Here is an 18,950-nt window from a genome sequence, read left to right as displayed (position 1 = left end):
CAGCAGAGGAGCAGCCAGGAAGACCAAGACATCCCCAGGGAAGGGACCCAGCCACACCTCCCCTTTCTTTAACTACAGATGGCATCCACCAGCCCATAATTGAGTGTGGGCCAGCTAGTGTGTATTCCAGAACGCCATTGCTGGGGTGGGGTGGGGGCGGGGTAGAGACACGGCCACCCCCGTGCTGGGCTGGTGGAGATGTGACTTGCACAAGCCACGCAAAAGGCCGGAGTGTCCGCGGGCTGCCTGGAAAGGGGGAGCGGTGCGTCGGACCCACGGCCCCAGGACCCTGACGTCGTTTTCTCGGATGTGGTGACCGTACCCTGCGTTTTTGTCCAGTCCCAGCCCTGCTTTGCCTGGATGTTTGGCTCATTTTTAAAAGCCACACTGTGTCAATGCTGGGGCCTTATCCCACCCCCAAAATGGTTATTATCAAGCAGAGACAATCATGATAATTAATTGATTCTATTAACCAGTATTATCCATAGTGTTAACTGTCATCTGTACAGCCCTTGCAATGTACAAAGTGCACAGGCTCAAGTGCACACACACACACACACACACACACACACACACACACAGAATTTCTCTGGGGTTTGAAGCAGCGCCAGCTACCAGTGCCTGAGATCTGGGGTTTTCTCTCTATTTTAGGGGGAGGGAGGACAGTGAGTTCAAGGAAGGAAAAGACAGTCACTCAGAGACGCCAGCCAATGTGAGCAGCTGTGCTGTGAATAAAGCCTGGGGGGCAGACCCCCCCCCCGTCATCTCATCCATCCTCCACTCACTCCGCTCATCCCTCCCTTCACCCATCTAGCATGTATTAAGCACCTACTGTGTGCCCCGTTCTGTGCTAGACACTTAGCCCTAAGCTGGGACACTTCCAGAGAGCAAGAATTCTGGAATTCCGGGGAGACCAGTTATGGGGAGAAGGGGAACAGGTCCTGCCACCCCTGGGAGCGGGGGGTGGGGGGACCCCAGAAGAAGGGGTTTCGGTGGAAGTCCCTTCTCAGGCCACCCCTGCTGAGCGGGGAGCCTTGTTGTTTTTTCTCATTAATTCTAGAATGAACTCAGAGAGCCCGTGTGGGCTGGTGCCTGTGGGCGGGGCGGGGCGGGGCGGGAGGCTGCTCAGCCGGTGGCTTAGGCAGGGGCCACCTGGCTGGTCTCGGTCTTGGAGGCGGTGGTGGAGGCCTCGTCGTCGCCCAGTGGGTTCTTGCCGCAGCACAGGGTGGTGATCATGCAGTTCCGGAACTGGAGGGGGGAACGGGTCAGGACACCCTGCAGTGTGTGACCCCCCCCACGCCTGCCCTGTGCCAGGCCCGCCACCCCACCCCCGGGCGTGGCAGGGACTAACGCAGGCTCTGTCACCAACGCCATGCCACAGTGTCCTGAGTTGGCATCCTACAACCTCGAGTGCAACACAAGCGTTCGGAATTTTGCCCTTTCTAGGGAAGCCCAGAGAGGGAGTTAACTTGCCCAAGGTCACCCAGTGGAAAGGGTCAGTGCTGGCACTGGAATGCAGTGGGTCTCATTCCAGAGACCATGCCCCCTGCCCCCATGGGTCCCACAGAGATGTCACCCATGTTTGTTCAGGACGCTGTACCCTTTTAATCCTCAAAATAAGCCTGCTCCGTCCTGGCTCAGCTTTATGAAGATAGAACCGGCCCACCCCCCAGCTTGGAACTATTTACTTTTTTTTCCCCCTCTTTTGTCATCCTGGGGCTTGAACTCAGGGCCTGGGCGCTGTCCCTGAGCTTTTATTGCTCAAGGCTGGTGCTCTGCTACTTGAGCCACAGCACCACTTCCAGCCTTTTGGTGGTTCATCAGAGATCAGAGACTCACAGTCTTCCCTGCCTGGGCTGCCTTCGAACCGTGATTCTCAGATCTCAGCCTCCTGAGTAACTAGGATTGCAGGTGTGAGTACCAGCAACTTGGCTCTGTTTTACTCTTAACACGTTCCAGAACCATCTGGACCCTGCGGCTCAGGTGAGACAGGTCTGGGGGTGACCTCAGAGGCTGCGTTTGGCACAAGCTCCGGGGCAAGGCTGCCCGCCCTTGCTCCTGCCTGGGACCGCACCATGCCCCCTGACCTCACCACGCCCCCTGCCACCCCCCACCGCACATCTCCCGCCCGCCGCAGGCACCTGCTTGTTCATCATGATGTAGATGACCGGGTTGTAGATGGAGGAGCTTTTGGCGAAGAATGCCGGCAGAGTCATGAAGATGGGGCCGAAGTTGGAGCCCTGGTGGGTGAAGATGTACATGGCCACGCTGGCATAGGGCAGCCAGCAGACGAGGAAGAAAATGACCATGATGATGACCATGCGGGTCACTTCCTTCTCAGCCTTCTGGGTGGTGGCCGACTCCTGCTGCTGGGCGGCCGCCTGCGGGGGCACAGGGAGTTGTGTCCAGGCTGCGGCTCCAGTGCCCGGCCCCCACACGGTGCCAGGTCACCCGCCTGTGAGGGACCCTCGGGGTCCCGGGGCCCCCCGCCTGTACCTCCTTCACGGTGAAGACCAGCTGCCCGTAGCAGAAGAAGATGATGATCATGGGGATGGCGAAGTGGACCACGAACATGTAGATGACAAAGGACTCGTTGTTGACCTCGGGCTTGAGCGTGTAGTAGTCGATCCCGCACGAGCACTGCATGCCCTCGGGGATGTACCTGGGGGGGCACGGGGAGCCCTGCGGCACCTGCCCTGTTCAGCACCCCCCATCCCTTCCCCTCAGTAAAACACAGAGGGAAACATCTGCCGCGCTGGGCCTCGTGGGGCGTGTCCATCCCCCCGCTGTGGCCCCGTGAGAATGCCCGGGCTCCAAAACAGATGCCAGCTCTCAGCTGCCCAACTGCAGGCCCTTCTCTGCCAGGCCAGCTGCGCCCGGGTACGGGTGGAGGGCGCCGAGGACCAGGGGGCCTCCTACTCTGTGTGTGGCAGTTTGCAGAAATGAGGGCTTCCTAGCAAGACGGCATTGTCTAGACCAAGATGGGCATTATGAGGGATTATGCGCAGCCCCGAAGCCAGGCCCCAGGGTCTGGAGTCCAGGGTCTCCATAATTTCTATTTTTTTTTTCTTTTCTTGCCAATCCTGGGGCTTGAACTTGGGGCCTGGGCGCTGTCGCTGAGCTTCTTTTGCTCTAGGCTAGCACTCTACCACTTGAGCCACAGCGCCATTTCCGGCTTTTTCTGTGTATGTGGTACTGAGGAATCGAACCCAGGGCTTCACGTGTGCTAGACAGCACAGTACCACTAAGCCGCATTCCCAGCCTCTCCATGATTTCCTGCTTGACCCAGATTTTGCTGTGCCGATGGAGGCTGTGTGCAGCCAAGTGGCCAAAGAGGTGGGGAATGGAAGTGGGGTCCAAGAGGAACGGACCCCAGGAGAGCATGGGAGGAAGCAAGGACAGAGCAGGAAATCTCTGGTTCTGGCACCAGAGTTACGAATCTCCCCTCTCTGCAGCGTTTGGAGACGCGAGGGGAGGCTGGGTGGGCCTCAGACCCGGGCCGGGGTGTCTCCACACACACTAGCAAGGCCCCGACTTCCCCAAGGTCAGAGGGAGTTGGCTGTCGGAGGAACTCTGCGCCAAAGAGGATTGGGATGGGCCGGGGCTTAGTGGAGGATTAGGAGCTCGACCAAGGTGAGTGCTGCTGTGATTCTCCTTGACACCCGCGGGGGTCGTTCCACGGCCCTGGGGTTGCTTCTGCCTCCTCTGCCAGAACCCCAGCTCTGGGAAAGTCACCTGGGTGGGCTTGGGGTAGGGCCCTCTAGGTTGGTTCCTAGGACCAGACCTCACCAGATCTGAGTCCTGACCAGGCCAGCCGAGGGCCCTGCAGCCCCCTCTCCTCCTCCCGGAGCCTTACCTGGACCAGCCGGCCAGCGGGGGCGCGGCGCAGGCCATCGCCATGACCCAAGTGAAGGCCACGCCCATGATGGCATGGTTCTCCCCAAAACGGAAGTTGCTCATGGGCTTGCACACCACCACATAGCGCTCGATAGCCAGGACCACCAGGGACCACAGAGCAATTTCACCTGCAAGACAGCCGGTGGCCATCAGCCCACCTGCCACACCTCCGGGCTGGTCCAGAGAGATGGGGACGGGAGGCCCAGGAGCAGGACCGGAGAAGGGCTTGATGTGGGGAGGGGAGGGAGGAATAGAGGCGGCAGGAGCTGCCGGGAGCAGGCAGGGGAAAGCCGAGGATCCAGGAGCAGTGGGCTAGGATCAGATGGGGTCCGGGAAGAAATGATGGAAACCCACAGGTGGATGGCCTTCTCCCCCCTCCCCCCACTGAGGGAAAGAGGAGACGGGCTGTGGAGACAGTTCTGGCTGCGGGGCTGCGGGGCTGTGGAGCTGGAGGGCTGCGGGGCTGCGGGGCTGTGGAGCCAGTTCTGGCTGCAGGGCTGCGGGGCTCAGGGCTGAGGAGCTGGAGGGCTGCGGGGCTGCGGGGCTGTGGAGCCAGTTCTGGCTGCAGGGCTGCGGGGCTCAGGGCTGAGGAGCTGGAGGGCTGCGGGGCTGCGGGGCTGGACAGTGCTCGTTCCCCAGACATGGGGCAGGCACTGATACTCGCCTCTACCTGCCCCCAGGAAACTGAGTTGGGAGAGAATTAATCAGCCCCAAGGTCATTCTCCTAACACTGGCGGGAGACGATCAGGGCAGAGAAATGTCCACCTGCATGGCACCCCAAGTTCATGGGGCACCCCAAGTTCATGGGGCACCCCACCTGCTGCCCAAAGATGGGGCTCTGTAAGCACGGAACGCGATATGGCTTTGGCGACACCTGGAGACGCTTGGAGAGCCCTCCAGCCGCTTTGGACCTGAGCCGCTTGGGGCTGCCACCAAGCTCTGTCCACCACCCTGACTTTCCTGTCTCCTCCTGGGACCCGCAGGGAGATCGCTGATCTGAGCAGGGAGACTTAGACTTAGATCTCTGCCACATCTCAAAGCCATGCCTTCTCCATGTCTCGGGAATCCCTTATCCCTGGGGGCACCCCATCCATCCATCCACCAATCCATCCACCCATCCATCTATCCACCCATCAATCTATCTGCCCAACCATTATCCCACCCACCCATCCATCCACTCATCAATCCATCTATCCACGCATCTACCCAGACATCCACCCATCCACCCATCAGTCCATCCATCCACTCATCTACCCATCCATCCATCTGTCCACCCATCATTCCACCCAACCATCCATCCATCCACCCATCCACCTACCCACCCATCCATCCATCCACCCATCCACCCACCCACCCATCCATCCATCCAACCATCAATCCATCCATCCACCCATCCACCCACCCATCTACCCACCCATCCATCCATCCACCCATCCACCCACCCATCTACCCACCCATCCATCCATCTACCCACCCATCCATCCATCCACCCACCCATCCATCCATCCATCCATCCACCCATCCACCCACCCATCTACCCACCCATCCATCCACCCACCCATCCATCCATCCACCCATCCACCCACCCATCTACCCATCCATCCACCCACCCATCCATCCATCCACCCATCAATCCATCCATCTACCTACCCATCCACCCATCCATCCATGTGCCCAGCCAGCCAGTCATCCACTTTCCAGTCCCACTTTTCCCGTCAGGTGAAAGAAAATACTTGCTTTTCCCCACCCCACCCCCTGCCCCTGGGATGGAGCTCAAAGCCTTGCACTTGCTAGGCGAGCACTCTGACACATGAACCATAATTCTGTCCTCCTTTTCCATTGGTTATTTTCAAGATAGGGCTCTCTATGTCCAAACCGGCCTGGATGTCAGTCCTCCTACAGATGCTTCCCATGTCACGGGGATACGGTGCTGCCACCCGCCCTGCTGTGTGTCCGGTGGCTGGGATGGGGCGCATGCCACCACCTCCAGCCACTGGCTGAGAGGGTCTCATGAAGGCTTTTTTGGTTTGTTTAACCTGGGCTGGCCTGGAACTGCAACCTCCCATCTCTGCCTCCCAGGTAGCATGGGTTACAGGCTTGAGCTACTGTGCTTGCCTTGCATTTTGTTTTTTGAGATTGTCACACCAGCCTTGTCTGGGCTGGCCTCAAACTCTCAATCTTCCTGCCTATACCTTCTGAGAGACTGGGATTACAGGCATGTGCCACTATGCATGGCCAATGTTAGCATCTAGCCGAGTGTGGTGGTACATGCCTGTAATCCCAGCACTGAGGAGGCTGCTGAGACAGGAGAATTGAATATTCAAGGCCATCGTGGTCTGCATAGCAAGACCCTGCCTAAAGAAAAGAAAAAAGAGACAAAAGGAAAGGAACGGGGAGGGAGGGAAGGAAAAGGGAAGGGGAGGAAAAAAAGGGAAAGGAAGGGCAAGGAAGGGAAGGGAAAGGAAAGGAAAGGAAAAGAAAGGAAAGGAATGGAATTTTTTGAAGCTGCAACCTGGGTCTAACACCTCCCTGCTCAGAGACCCTGCACACCCAGCAGAGTCTGGGAGGCTAGAAAGAAGTCAGATCGATGCCACAGACTGAGCCCAAGCCCAGGAAAAGCCAAAGCCCAGAGGACGGCTTTGTGCATCTGGCTGGGCCCGCCCTAGAGGGCCGGCACCGGTCTTATTTAGCTCCCCCGTGGTGCCGGGCCTCAGCTTTGGTGTTCAGAACGTGGCCTCAAAGCCGGTTCCGTCCCGTACGTCACCTCCTCCGCCCCCCCACCCCGCAAGGCCCTTGGTGGCTTGGGCCCTGCGTTCATCTCTGCTGTACAATGAGCCCTGCTCCAAGTGAGATCAGGGCAGAGTTCCCCTGCCTGGCCCCAGACAAGCAGCCGTGTCGGTTGACTGAACACTGGTGTCGGGAGGAAGGGAGAGGGAAGAATGACATTGAAACCAGGGTGCCCGGGCCCTCCGGGGCCCCGCGCCTGCCCCAGCCCATGCCTCGTACCGCCCAGGGTGGCAAAGAAGCCTTCCACGTTGCATCCGGTGGGCCCGAAGACGAAGTAGCCGTGCAGCGAGGTGTAGAGCGTGGTGGTGAAGCCGCCGAACACCATGAAGAGGTCGGCCACGGCCAGGTTGAGCAGGATGTAGTTGAGGGGAGTGCGCAGCTTCTTGTGCTGCACGGTGACGTAGAGCGTGAGGAAGTTGATGGGGAAGCCCAGCACGATGAGCATGAACATGTAGGCCGCCAGCATGGAGAACTGCCACGGCTCCGCCAGGTAGTACTGCGGCTGCTCGAAGGGGCTGCGCACCACGCCCGTGGCGTTGGAGAAGGGCACGTAGAAGTTGGGGCCCTCTGTGCCGTTCATGGCTGCGGCCCTGGCCCTGGCGGCTGCCCCGACCGCCCGAGATGGAGACTTGTGCCGTGCGCCACGCGAGCTCGGCCACCCAGGACTCCCTCAGGACGACTCCTGGCCCCGACCCCCCCCCAGACCCTTATAAAGTGACCTTCCCCCCGCTAAGCCCCTGGCTGAATCAGCACCGGGGAGATCAGGGTGCTCATAATCATACTAATCTCCACCGCTGCTGCCGGGGGGCCTAATTGGCTTGCAGAAGCGCCAAGGTGACACCAGGCGGGAGCCAGGGCGCGGGAGGCGAAGGGTTGGGTGGGACTCAGAGAGAAGAGAGGGGAGCCCACCCTGCCTGCGCCAGGGCCTGCTGGGAATCCCCGCCCAGGCCTGGCATCGAGTCCCATGGCCGCTTCCCTGCTTCTCCACAGCTGACATTGTCTAGTCACGGGCCTGGCGCTCGCTCCTTTGGCCAGGGCCGCGTCCCCGGCCTGGCCTCCCCTGGCCGCCCATTCCTTACACTCAGGGCCCTGGGCAGGGCTGAGGCCTGAAGAGGTGGGATGGAGGGAGGGGGCATCTGAGCAGGGAGGGGCCGGAGGCCTCAGCTCCTGGACCCGGCGCAGGCTGAGTGAGGGTTCGTCTTGGCCTCCCGGAGACCCCAGCACGCACAGGGCCCCGCGTGGGGACACGTCAGCGTGCCCACCATGGGCCCGTGAAGCTGGTGCCAGGGCGCACCCTGGGGACAGTCGGTGGGGGTGGTGTACAGAGCGGATGCTGCCAGGGCCCCCACTCATCTGTGAAAGGGGCTCAGTGACACCCCAAAACAGAGAGGCTGAGTGACCCCGCTGCGGGGTGCCCCTGACCACTGCAGCCAGCCCGGGGACCACGGGGTCTTCCCATGAAAAGCCAGCATTTCTCTGGAGAGAATGGAGGTGGGCAGGTGTGGCAAAGCAGTGCAAACAGAAAAGTTTGGGGGTGACGTGCTCCCCACAAGCCAAATATTAGCCAGAGCAGCTGGGGAAGTCCTGGCTGGGAGGGTAAAGTGTGAGCTGGGAGCTGCATGATGGGAGGAGCCTTTGGAGCAAAGGTGTCTAGGCAGAGGGACAGCAAGTGCAAAGGCCCTGAGGTTGGGAGACACTGGCCAGACAAGAGTCCCTGTCTCTGAGACTTGGGCTCTTAAGCCCTCTGTGTCCAGTCTCTCTCCCCACATGGGATTTGTAGATCTGTCTGCCCCGCTTTCCTGCAGCCTCCCTGGGCCAGTCCCCTCCAGACACACGTGGGAGGGCAGGGCGGTTAGCCTGAGGTGTGGCTGGGCAGGGTGTGTGGGAATGTCACAGCTTTAAGATGCTTGGCCAGTGATTAGGCCGGTGTTAATGAGGTCAAGGTGGATAGTGTGATTCTGGCCGGAGCCGGGTGGTCAGGTGAGGGGGGGCAGCACACCCCTGCGGTTCATCACCAGCCCAAGGGGGGCTGGGCGGCTCCTTACCTGTGGGGGGCCAGCGTGGCACCTGGCACAGGGCAGTACTTTGTGGGGTTTTTGTTGGTGGTGATGGTGGTCGTGGGGCTTGAACTAAGGGCCTGGCGCTGTCCCTGGGTTCTTCTGCGCAAGGCAAGCACTCTACCCCTTTGAGCCACAGCCCCACTTTTGGCTTTCTGGTGGTTCATTGGAGATAAGAGTCTCATGGACTTTCCTGCCCAGGGAGGCTTTAAACAGAGATCCTCAGGTCCCAGCCTCCTGAGTAGCTAGGATGACAGGCGTGAGCCACCGGTGCCCAGCTAGCCCTTTGGTATAGTCTCTGCACCCGTTCAGGCCGCGTGCCTGGTGTGCAGTAGGGGCTCAGCACACCTGCGGCTGGATGAGCGGGTGGAGGCCTTGCCCCTGTCGAGTCTTGGGGTCCCCTGGGACTGTGACAATGGGGCGTGGAAGGTCACCTCGGCGGTGACAGGGCTCTGGTAGGTGTAAGAGGGGGACAGAGGGCTGGTTTTGCACATGCGTTGTTGGTGCGGGGACGCAAGCTCAGCCTGGGCTGGGAGGATGGTGAGGAGCCGCTGCTGTGACCGCATGCCGAGGCCGGAAGTCCAGGCTGCCGCCGGACACCGGAGCTGTGGCATGGACAGAAGCTGCTCGGGCTTTGGGGAGAAACTAGGTCCTCCCCACCCCTGTGCCCCATCGGACAGAGCTCAGGGAAGGGCGACCAGGCCCTGGCCCCGGCTCAGATGACTAGGGGGCCGTTCGCTGGGCCGGTGGAGAGGCCTGAGTCACACGGGCCCCAGGGGGAGCAGCGGTCACCCCAAGAGGAGGGTCCTGCGCCGCCAGGAGCCCTGGAAGTCCCACTTCCCAATCTGGGCCTCCATTGGCTGGTAACTGAGAAACCTCCACCCCACAGCCTCCACGTCCGTCTCCACCGGGGCCTGGCAGCAGGACCTGAACCCGAGCGTGAGCTGAGCTCGGGACCGTTGCACCCAGTGAGGCCCCATTCGCTGTCCTGCGCCATGACGGAGGAGTGGCACCAGCATCTGCGCTGGGGGCTGCTAGAAGGTTCTCCAGTGGTCCTGAGTGTCCGTCTTGTGTGCCCCCCACCACACTGGCTGCCCACGCCCACCCGCCAGCCCCCACGCCCTACACAGCCGGCCTCGGCCTTCTGCTCAAGGTGAGCACTCTACCACCTGAGCCACAGCGCCACTTCTGGTTTTCTGGTGGTTCATTGGTGCTGAGTCTCATGGGTTTTCCTGCCTGGGGCTGGCTTTGAACCGAGATCCTCCGATCTCAGCCTCCTGAGTAGCTAGGATGACAGACATGAGGCACCGCCGCCTGGCTGACTTGCTCACTTCTCAGGCCACCTTCTACAGCCAGGCCCCAGGGCCTGGCCATGCCACCTACAGGCCTGGGCCCCTCAACCTAAGTGGAAAGAGGAAGCCCCAGCCCCCCAGGCCCCCCGACCCTGCAGGCCGGGTGACCTGTGCCCACGTCCTGCCATGCAGGGTGAGCGCTGCCCAAGGGGCCTGGGTGGAGGCTTCCCCTCCTCCCCCCCCCCCCCCCCCGGGATTAGGGACTTAGCTGACAGCGCTAATAGTCCTTAAGCCTCAGCTGGGTCAGCAGCCCCCCCGCCCCGTTTTCCCCTGCTCCCCGCTGCCCTGTCTCAGCCCGCCTGGCAACATCCCCGTGGCTGTCACCCCAGCCGCTCGAGGCCTTGCGGTGCCACCACAGGCCGCCACGGGCCCTCAAAATCACCCGACGGGACAGAGCTGCACGCGTCTCCTCAGCTTCTCCTAAGCCCCCCCCCCCCCCCCAGCCCCCGGCCGTCTGTCTGTGCTGATAAACGTAATGATGCCAGAAGTACCCCGCGGCCTGCGGCAGAACGGAAGCTCCCTACCCTAAAAGCCGAGCGTGACAGGGAACAAGGGAAGGGAAAGATGCCTCTTCTTTGGTCCTTCTGCCCTCCCTCCCCCCTCCTCCTTTCTCCCTTTCCTTCCCTCCCTCCCCCTGTAACATCCATCCAACCTTCTCTAGGGCTGGGCCCCGGGCTGGACACTGAGGTCCTGGGTTGAATCCTGTGTAGTCTCAGGCTCAGGGCCTGTGGCTGGAAGCCCGGAGCATGAAGTAGGCCCCAGGGCAGCCAGGTCGCCCATAGCAGCCTTGGGCAAGCGGGCGACACCCGGGAAGATGCTGCAGAGTCTGGGTATAAGGAGTTTCAGAGCCCCGCACGAGCGCCTGGACCAGGGGAGGGGCAGGCCCGGCAGGGGCTCTCACCAAGGCTGGCACCTGCCCCCACTGGTCTCTGCCCACTGTGCAGATGGAGCCAGGAAGAGGTGGCTGATCAGAGCCTGTGCTCCTCAAAATTGTGGATACCAGGAGCACCGGGGGCCCCAAGCGGTGCTGTCCCCGCCCCCCGCCCACGTCCTGGTCAGATGGTCAGCATGGACAGACGGGGGAGGGGCGCGGGGGGCAGGCAGACACCCACCCCACTCGCAGCTTCAGGCTGAGTCTGGAGCCTGTGTCACTGTGGGGCGGCCCTTCTGTTCAAGGGAGACTGAGCCTTGGAGAAAGTGCTGAGCTCAGCCAAGACCTCGGTGAGGGCAGAGCAAGGTTCTTGTGCAAAGCTGCACCGGTGCGTGAGCCTTCCCGGTGCGTGAGCCTTCCCGGTGCGTGAGCCTTCCCGGTGCGTGAGCCTTCCCGGTGCGTGAGCCTTCCCGGTGCGTGAGCCTTCCCGGTGCGTGAGCCTTCCCGGTGCGTGAACCTTCTCGGTGTGTGAACCTTCCCGGTGTGTGAACCTTCTCGGTGTGTGAACCTTCTCGGTGTGTGAACCTTCCCGGTGTGTGAACCTTCTCGGTGTGTGAACCTTCTCGGTGTGTGAACCTGCTCAATCCGTCCCGGAGGGACGGGGCTAGCTGCGGCGGCACACACTAGACGCTGGCCACGCCGAGCAGACGCACACCGGACGCACACCGACCGACGCTGGGCCCAGGGAGCAGCCTCGGGCCCGGCCCCCAGAGCCTGGCTCTGGGGCAGCAGGTGGAGAGGATGCGTGCGGCGTCTTGGGCAGGGACCATCTGATCTGTTGCTGTGATTGACGCCTGTTAGGTATCTGGAGCTGTTTTCTCCCTCATCCCACTTTTTCCCAGCCATATGCAAATGAATTCAGTTCAAGTAACGCGCTAATGGAAATCCTAACACATTAATAAATGTTTAGCGCGAGAGAGAACATGCATGATCGTAAGCAATTACACACTCGACGGAGGAGTTCTGTTGGCACAACTGTCTGGCTTCTTTCTCTCCTCCTTCATCTCCAGAGATGCGGGGAGAGGAAGAGGAAGCAGGGGGAGGCATGGGGGGCCACGTTGGCTCCAGCCCCGGTGCGTGAGACCTGGGTAGCTGCACCCCAAGCCTCAGCTCCCCATCCTTCCGGGCCCTGCCTGTCTAAGATGATCCTCCACCGCCGTCCTGTGTTCAGCTGCTCTGAGAGCCATGCGTGGAGCCCGGTGCCACCGCTGGGCGTGGCACGCTGGAGGAAGTGGGCAGGGCCCTTGGACGGACAACTCCCAGCTTCTCCTCAGAGCTGGGGGGGCACAGGGAGCCGCACCTCCTGCTCTCCAGCCTGGACAGCTCTGAGCTGGAAACCACAACCCACCCACAGAGCTGCTGGGGTGGAAGCGACCCTGGGCATGGCTGGGCAGAAGTGGGCCCAGGCAATGAGGGCTCCCGCCAGCCCCAGGGGCAGGGCCCTCGGCAGTGGAGATTCCCCCTGAACCCCGCCCCAACTACAGGACGGGGGCAGTGGGGGGAGAGCCAAGACCTTCCACAGGGGAGGTGGAGGGTGGCTTACAGAAACTCTGGGAGAACCTGTATTTCAACCTTGCTCCTTTTTCTTTTCTCCCCAGCCAGGTATTCTATGTTATTGTCAAGACAAATCCTCATTGTGAAAATAAGCAACAACAAGACTACCCGCCCCTGCCCTTCCCACCCTGCCACCTCAGTTAGATTACACGTTCAGAGCAGTGCAAATGCCATGTGCCTTTCGGCTCAAATTAAAAACAGGTGCACTTTTGCATAAGGAAATTAAGTTGCAGACAATATGGAGATTTGCAACATGCAGACGCTGATGGAAACGAGTAGCCCTTTTATTTGTCGTTATCCAGGCTGCCGGTGGCGGAGTGTGCCGTCAGACAGCTCCTCTGACTCTCGCGGCCGGGGCCCCTAGCAAAGGGACAGACCCGTGTCCGTCCCCCCTCCACCCCGCCCCCGGTCTCCGGGTGCTGTTTACAAGGCTTGCCACGCCATTACAAGGCACGCCACGCCACGCCATACACAGGAGTTCTGTAGAGATCACCAGGCCCTGCCCGAGTTGCTCGCTCGGGCGGCGTTGGCGCTGGTCACGGGCCCGGCTCCTCGATGCGCCGGCGGCAGTAGGGGCAGCAGGCGTGCTGCAGCACCAGCAGCTCGTAGTCCTCCGAGTGGAACATCTGAGGGAGAGGCCCCGGTGAGGCCAGCGCCCGGCCCGAGGGCCTGGCTGGAGTCAGGGGTATGAGCAGGGAGGGGCAGGGGGGGCAGAGGCAGGGGGCGGGGGCGGGAAGAGGGGGCGGGGTACCTGGAAGCAGGAGGGGCACATGGTGATGGAGGCGTCGGGCAGCAGCGAGCGGAAGTACTGCCACTGCAGCGGGGGCGGCCAGCGCTTGATGAGGACGTCGCGGCGGCTCATGGAGCGCAGCACCGACCGGTTCACCACCACCGGCGCGAACTCCGAGCCGCCCTGCTGCAGGGGGCATCGCGGGGCCCTAACTAACGGTGTGGGCCACCATCCCAGAAGCCCCTGTGACAGGGCCACCCCTGCAGACCCACCGTGCCTCGGCCCCGAGTCCCCCTCTCACCCCCACATCTGGAAGCTGTGGCCGCTACCTGAGGTGCTGTGTGCTCCGGAGCCCCCGGCAGCCCTCCCCGGGACGCCTCACCTCGAAGCTCAGCTTGGCGGTGAACGGGTCGTCCGTGTCTCCCATGGGGTCCACGGTCTCGTCCAGCCTCAGCGCCTGGGAATCTGGAGGGTGTGGTCAAGGAAGGGTGCAGAGGAGGCCGGCAGGACCTCGGGGCGGCCAGCTGGCCGGCCCCCACACTGGTGGCTCGTGGAGGCTGGGATTGGGGGGTGAATGATGGCGCCTGGGCGCCGTGCGCCGGGCCGGCTCCTGCGGACAGCATGCAGGTGGGTGTCAGCGCAGGGACGAGGAGGCAGGCGCGTCCTGGAAGAAGGCAGGCCTGGGACACAGAGGCTGCTGGTGCTGGCTCAGGAACGGGGCTCGGGCACAGCCAGCCTGGGCCTCCAGTGGCACCTAGTAAGCCACGGGCACACATGGGGTGTTTTCCCTTCCTGGGCAAGGCAAGGGAGACAAAAACCTCAGCGGCTCTCCTGCCACTGCCAATTCTCCCGCAGGGCCCTGGCCAGGAATGCAGCCGCCCAGCGGACCCGCGTGGCGTGGTCGCGAGGCCCCGTGCGCTCCCCTCTCGAGGATACTGTTGCTCGAGATCTCCTGCCACTTGCTGCCCCGCTTGGGCCTGGGGGCCTCCAGGTCAATGAGCGAGACGGCTTCCTCGTCGGTGATGCCCTCCTCCAGGTAGAACTCCACCAGGTGCAGCACCTCTGGGGGCACGGGGTCGGGGTCAGCCCCCACAAGGCCGTGGGTGGGGACAGGGCCCTTGGTGGCGGGCGAGCTGCTCTCAGGCCTGATCTGCCCCTGGGAAGGGACCTCGGATCCCGAGTTGCCCTGGCACAGCTGGGGACCGAGAGCCAGTGCGGCCCCGTGGCTGCCTGGCTGGGGCAGGTCCTCGTCCGGGCAGCACCCGGCCCTGTCCCTGCGCGCCCTGACGTCTCCGTGTGTCCGGCAGCACGGCTGTCACGCACGCCGTGGCCGTGAGTTGCCCCCGGTGGCGCAGGGCGACTCACCGTAGGAGGAGGCGGAGAAGACGAAGGGCTGGCGGCAGTTGATGCACACGTTGCCGAGGTTGTTCAGCAAGGGGTTGTTGGTAGAGCAGCGGTAACACAGGGGTACCAGCTCCTGAGGAGCACGCATGCACCCGGCTGACCACCAGTGCCACACGCCTCACCTCCTGGGGCAGGGCTGGGTGCTCAGGAGGGGCAGCGGGGGGAGGCGGGGGGGGGGGGGGCGGGTGGAGACAAAGGCCTAGGCCAAGCTAGCAGGATGCTTCCTCTGGGAATGGAAGTTCTCAATGCCCGGGACGCGGCTAGGAGTTGGCATCAGGCACTGGCCAGGCTGGAGGAGACGCTGGCTGTGCACACTGGGTGGGCTTGCAGCGGCTGAGTTCCAGGCTGGGGAGGGGAGGGAACCCCAGAAGGAGGGTCAGCCCGAGCCAGGCCTGGGGCTGGGCACCTGCAGCCGGGAGCGGCCGCGGGTGGGGTGGAGAAGGAGGCGGCAGGCCAAGGCGCGGGAGGGCGGGGAGCGTGGCCGCCACCTTTCTCAGGCGTTGGGCAGTCTGGGGGGTGCGGGGCGGGGACGGGCCCCACCTCGCTGTCGTGGAAGGGCTTGGAGCGGATGGTCAGGCTGCCCAGCTCGATGGGCTTCTGGAAGCGCGCGGGGATCTGCAGGCCCTGCAGCTTGTCGTAGGCGTGCCGGGCCAGCTTGTAGGCCCCCAGGGCCTTGCTCTGCTTGGCCAGGGTGAAGAGCGTGTTTCTGCCGGCGCGGATTAAGGACAGTGGAGGCTGGGAGTGGCACCGCCTGGCCCTGGACTCAGCCCACCGTGGAGCCCCAGGCCCACCCTGCCTGTCCGCAGAGTGGAAGAGGGCCCTCGGCCAGGTCATCCTGGGAGCAGCCGCTCCACTCCATCTCCTCAGCCGGTACACGGCTGTCTCCTCCGCCACATAACGGCCCTGGCCACACCTGGCCTGAGCTGTGTTCTACTCTTGGGCAGATTGTACATGCCATGGAACTAGGTCCTGAATGCCTGTCACCTTCCCTACTAAGTGGCAACTCTGTCACCTGGGCCTGGACAGGTGCCTGGGGCCTGTGCACCTGAGCTGACACACTGTCTCCCCCAGGAGAGGGCCCACAAGCCCAAAGCGAGGCCTGCCTGGTTTCGCTCACGGCCTGGTCTGTGGTTTCAGGGAGGACTGGGGACATGGTGCTGGCCAGAAGCCTGGCCCAGGCAGAGCCCTGAAAGCTGATCTCTTGGCTGGCTGCTCAACCGCTCACCCACTGTGCAGAGACAGCCTTCTCCCTTCTGCCAGGAAAGTGCTCTGGGAAGAACTCGGGCCATTAGATGCAGGGAGGGCGAGGAGAGAGGATACACTTTAGAGATGCCCAAGGGGGCATCCTTGGTCAGGCTGTGCAGCAGGAACCTGGAGACGTTGAAGAGGGTTTCTGGAAGGTGGAAGCTGAAGGGCTCCTCCTGCGGGAAGAGAAGAGCGGACAGGGATGGATCTTGCTGGAAGCAGACATCGGACACTGAGCTACTGCAGCCCGTGTGCACTGGTGCCATCTAGCCTTTAACACACTCTGTGGGCTCTGTTTCTCTCTCTCTCTCTCTCTCTTTCTCTCTCACACACACACAACCACATACTCCTGAGGAAAGCGATGCCCTCAGGGAATACAGTATAGGCCAGGACCTAGCAAGCAGCACTCAGGACCCTGGCCTTCTGCACCTAGAAGCTGCTGGAGTGTGGTGCAGAAGACTGCAAAGAAGGTTTGACCGCAGGCTCTGCTCTGAAGGAGGCTGGCACGAGGGTGCAAACATGGAGGCGGTGATCTCTAACCACTCTGTTGTGACTCCTGCCCCTGTGCTGCACCAAACAGGCCACACGGACTTCCTGAGGCTGGCTGGGCCTTCGCACCATGGAGCTACCAAGTTTATCTCTTAGTTGGTCCAAATTCGTAAAGACTCACTTCTGCTGACTTGGTTCAGAGCCCAGCATCTTCTCGTGCATTCCCACTTACACTCGTACAGCTTCCATTAGCTGCTCCAAGAACCAGGAACACCTGAGACGCATCCTTTTTGGGATGCAAGCCAAGAGACGCCTGCCTCTGGCTCTACTACGCTAGGTGAGGAAGCGAAGCAATGTCCCTGGGGAGGGGCACTCAAGCTCAGCACCTCTTCCCTGGGAAAGAAACACACAGCCCCCACGTCTCCCTTCCCCGGCTTCCACGCTGCCCCGTGCAGAGCTGCTCTGCCAGGCCCTGGTGCAGACCCCAGACCCCCAGCGGCCTCCATGTCTGCACAGGCTGTGCCCTTCCCTCCCCTTCTTCGCTTGCTCCCTGCTTCCTTGTCTCCCACCTCAGCCGAGGCCCCAGCTCCAAGCAGTCTCCCCAGCACTGCCCTCGGGGGACTGTCCTGTTTCCTGAGCTACAGGTTGCTGGGGGAGAAACAAGATCTCAATCACCACCGTGTGTTGAATGTAGCCGCATGGCCAGGGTGACACCGGGGCCCTGGCTGCCACAAGGGCCTCCAGCTGAGCCCCACATGGATCTGCAGCAGGGCTGGCTGTCAGGGACAGGAGACCCCAGGATGGCGGGGAAGGGCAGGGGGCTGAGAGAGGTCAGGAACCAAGATCTGGGCTCCCGGTGGCTCAGACAAACCCAGGCTGGGCTGGGGCTCTGCCTCTCCACCCCACATGGAGTCTGGGCTCCTTGGTCTGTGGCCTCTCATCCATACAGAGATGTGGGGCCCTGAGGGGATCGCAGACAGGGGGAATCAACGACCACAAGAGGAGACGAGGCCTCTGGAGCCCCCGCACCCCTTAGGGAAGTGACAACGCCCACACCCAGGCTGGCCTGATGGGGTCTGGCCCCCAGGGGTCACGTCAGTGCAGGAGCCTGTAGGGAGGACGTGGGAGGCAGCTGGGGAGCAGCATCTGAGAGGCCAGCCTGAAGGCTGTGTACAGCTGACCGCCCGGGCCTCCACCAGGGGCTCCTCCCAGGACTTCCCATAGGAACTCACAGCAGGTACTGCCTCGGCCCCATTTCCCAAAGACAGAAGCTGAGGCACAGGGAGGGGGTCACACAGCACAGCTGGAACCAAGGCCTCGAGTTCACCAGGCCACGTTAGAGGGCGGGGGAGGCGGAGGCTGAGGGACCGAGGGGAGCCAATGCCTGCCTCCATTCTCTACTGCCAGGAGCCAGGAGGGAAGAATCGGGGGGGGGGGGGGGGGGGAGGGTCTGAGAAGAACCGCATGGCCTCTGTTCTCACCCCGTACCGTGTAACGCTGAATGGCATGGTAGCCGTGGTACAGCTCGGCCAGGTGCTGGAAGTGGTAGAACTTGTTGAGCATCGTATCCTTCTGGGCGGGATCTGCTGTGTGTGGCGGGAGGGGAGGCGTGTCAGATCTGTCCAGGGTGGTCAGTCAGCCACAGGTGGCAGCCTTCACAAGGAAGAGGGGCCCAGAGAGGCCGGATAGGAAGTGGCCCCCGCCCCCCCCCCATAACAGCTTATCTGGACTGTGGCACCTGGGCTGGACAGGGCTCTCCTGGTCACTAAGGGACGGGGCTCTCTGGGCTGCACGCTGCCCTACAGCACACCCAGCTAGGCAAGCACAGACCCACTGGAGGAACCTGGAGGGACAGCTGGCCAGGGAGCAGTTTCACTGGCCACCACCCTCACCGGTGTGTCTGCTCTTCATGCGGCTGTGACAGCACACACCACTGCCAGAACCAAGAAAGCCACTGGGCTCGACGGCCGAGGCTCTAAGCATGGTGCTGCGATGCTCAGATGAGCCGGGAAGGGAGCAGGGCAGGGACACCCCCGTGACAGGAGCACCCGGAGCTCAGGGGGAGGCCCCCAGCCTCCGTGGGCAGTGCTGTCCCCTCTGCGTGTGGGAAGACCGTCGCTCTCTGCTCCTCCAATCCAGGGCCCCCAGTGCTTCATGGGAAGTCTTGTGAAAGAAAGCAACTACAACTGTTTCCTGCCTGGGCTGAGAGCATCTGAAGCAGGCTACTGTGGGCAACCTCCCCTTCATCTTTCATGTAATTAAATTTCTTCAAGCTGGTGCTCACCGTACCCAGCTACGGGGTCTCAGGTAGCAGGGGAGAGAGGGCTCTGCATTAGCACTGGTTCTGCACTGGCAAAACCTCTCATCCGTAACCCCTGTGGGCCACCCTTCTGCTTCAGGGCAAACTAGAAAGAGATGACACCCCCAGATTGTGCCATGCCACAGGCTCCCGGACAATGCGGCCAGCAGACCAGCCTGGGGCTTTAATGAAACGTCCACTCTTC

The 18,950-nt window shown here is 62.0% G+C and overlaps 2 protein-coding genes across 5 annotated transcripts in view; both read right to left on the bottom strand.

The window, feature by feature from the left end:
- Nucleotides 1-1,137: 1,137 nt before the first annotated feature.
- On the bottom strand, nucleotides 1,138-7,367 carry Rho (rhodopsin). Its single transcript, XM_042680107.1, has 5 exons — nucleotides 6,904-7,367; nucleotides 3,857-4,025; nucleotides 2,497-2,662; nucleotides 2,142-2,381; nucleotides 1,138-1,248 (listed from the first exon to the last, which is right to left on the bottom strand). The coding sequence occupies exons 1-5, from the start codon at nucleotides 7,262-7,264 to the stop codon at nucleotides 1,138-1,140; spliced, it is 1,047 nt and encodes a 348-aa protein (XP_042536041.1). The 5' UTR covers nucleotides 7,265-7,367.
- Nucleotides 7,368-12,848: 5,481 nt separating this feature from the next.
- The window catches only part of Ift122 (intraflagellar transport 122), a 56,970-nt gene continuing 50,868 nt past the window's right edge, over nucleotides 12,849-18,950 (bottom strand). For 2 of the 4 annotated variants that reach the window (XM_042680125.1, XM_042680123.1), the window contains 8 exons: nucleotides 17,935-18,029; nucleotides 16,033-16,133; nucleotides 15,253-15,418; nucleotides 14,674-14,785; nucleotides 14,245-14,370; nucleotides 13,691-13,773; nucleotides 13,330-13,494; nucleotides 12,849-13,204 (listed from right to left, as the gene is read on the bottom strand). In XM_042680125.1, coding sequence (XP_042536059.1) covers nucleotides 13,115-13,204; nucleotides 13,330-13,494; nucleotides 13,691-13,773; nucleotides 14,245-14,370; nucleotides 14,674-14,785; nucleotides 15,253-15,418; nucleotides 16,033-16,133; nucleotides 17,935-18,029 — 938 coding nt within the window. In that variant the 3' untranslated portion in view covers nucleotides 12,849-13,114. Of the gene's footprint in view, nucleotides 13,205-13,329; nucleotides 13,495-13,690; nucleotides 13,774-14,244; nucleotides 14,371-14,673; nucleotides 14,786-15,252; nucleotides 15,419-16,032; nucleotides 16,134-17,934; nucleotides 18,033-18,950 lie in introns of all 4 variants that reach the window. The other 2 variants (XM_042680122.1, XM_042680124.1) reach the window with 2 other exon arrangements.

This window comes from Dipodomys spectabilis, unplaced genomic scaffold (genome assembly GCF_019054845.1).
Source record: "Dipodomys spectabilis isolate Male_0828 unplaced genomic scaffold, ASM1905484v1 ptg000054l, whole genome shotgun sequence".
Taxonomy (NCBI): domain Eukaryota; kingdom Metazoa; phylum Chordata; class Mammalia; order Rodentia; family Heteromyidae; genus Dipodomys; species Dipodomys spectabilis.
Note: the sequence above shows the minus strand (reverse complement) of the source record. Positions and strands in the feature narration are given on the sequence as shown.

Coding starts and splice junctions, on each gene's coding strand:
- Rho (XM_042680107.1), bottom strand. CDS start 7,264: ATGAACGGCACAGAGGGCCCCAACTTCTACGTGCCCTTCTCCAACGCC. Junction 4,026..6,903: donor CTTCTTTGCCACCCTGGGCG/GTACGAGGCATG, acceptor GCTGTCTTGCAG/GTGAAATTGCTCTGTGGTCC. Junction 1,249..2,141: donor ACATCATGATGAACAAGCAG/GTGCCTGCGGCG, acceptor TCCCCCCTCCAG/TTCCGGAACTGCATGATCAC.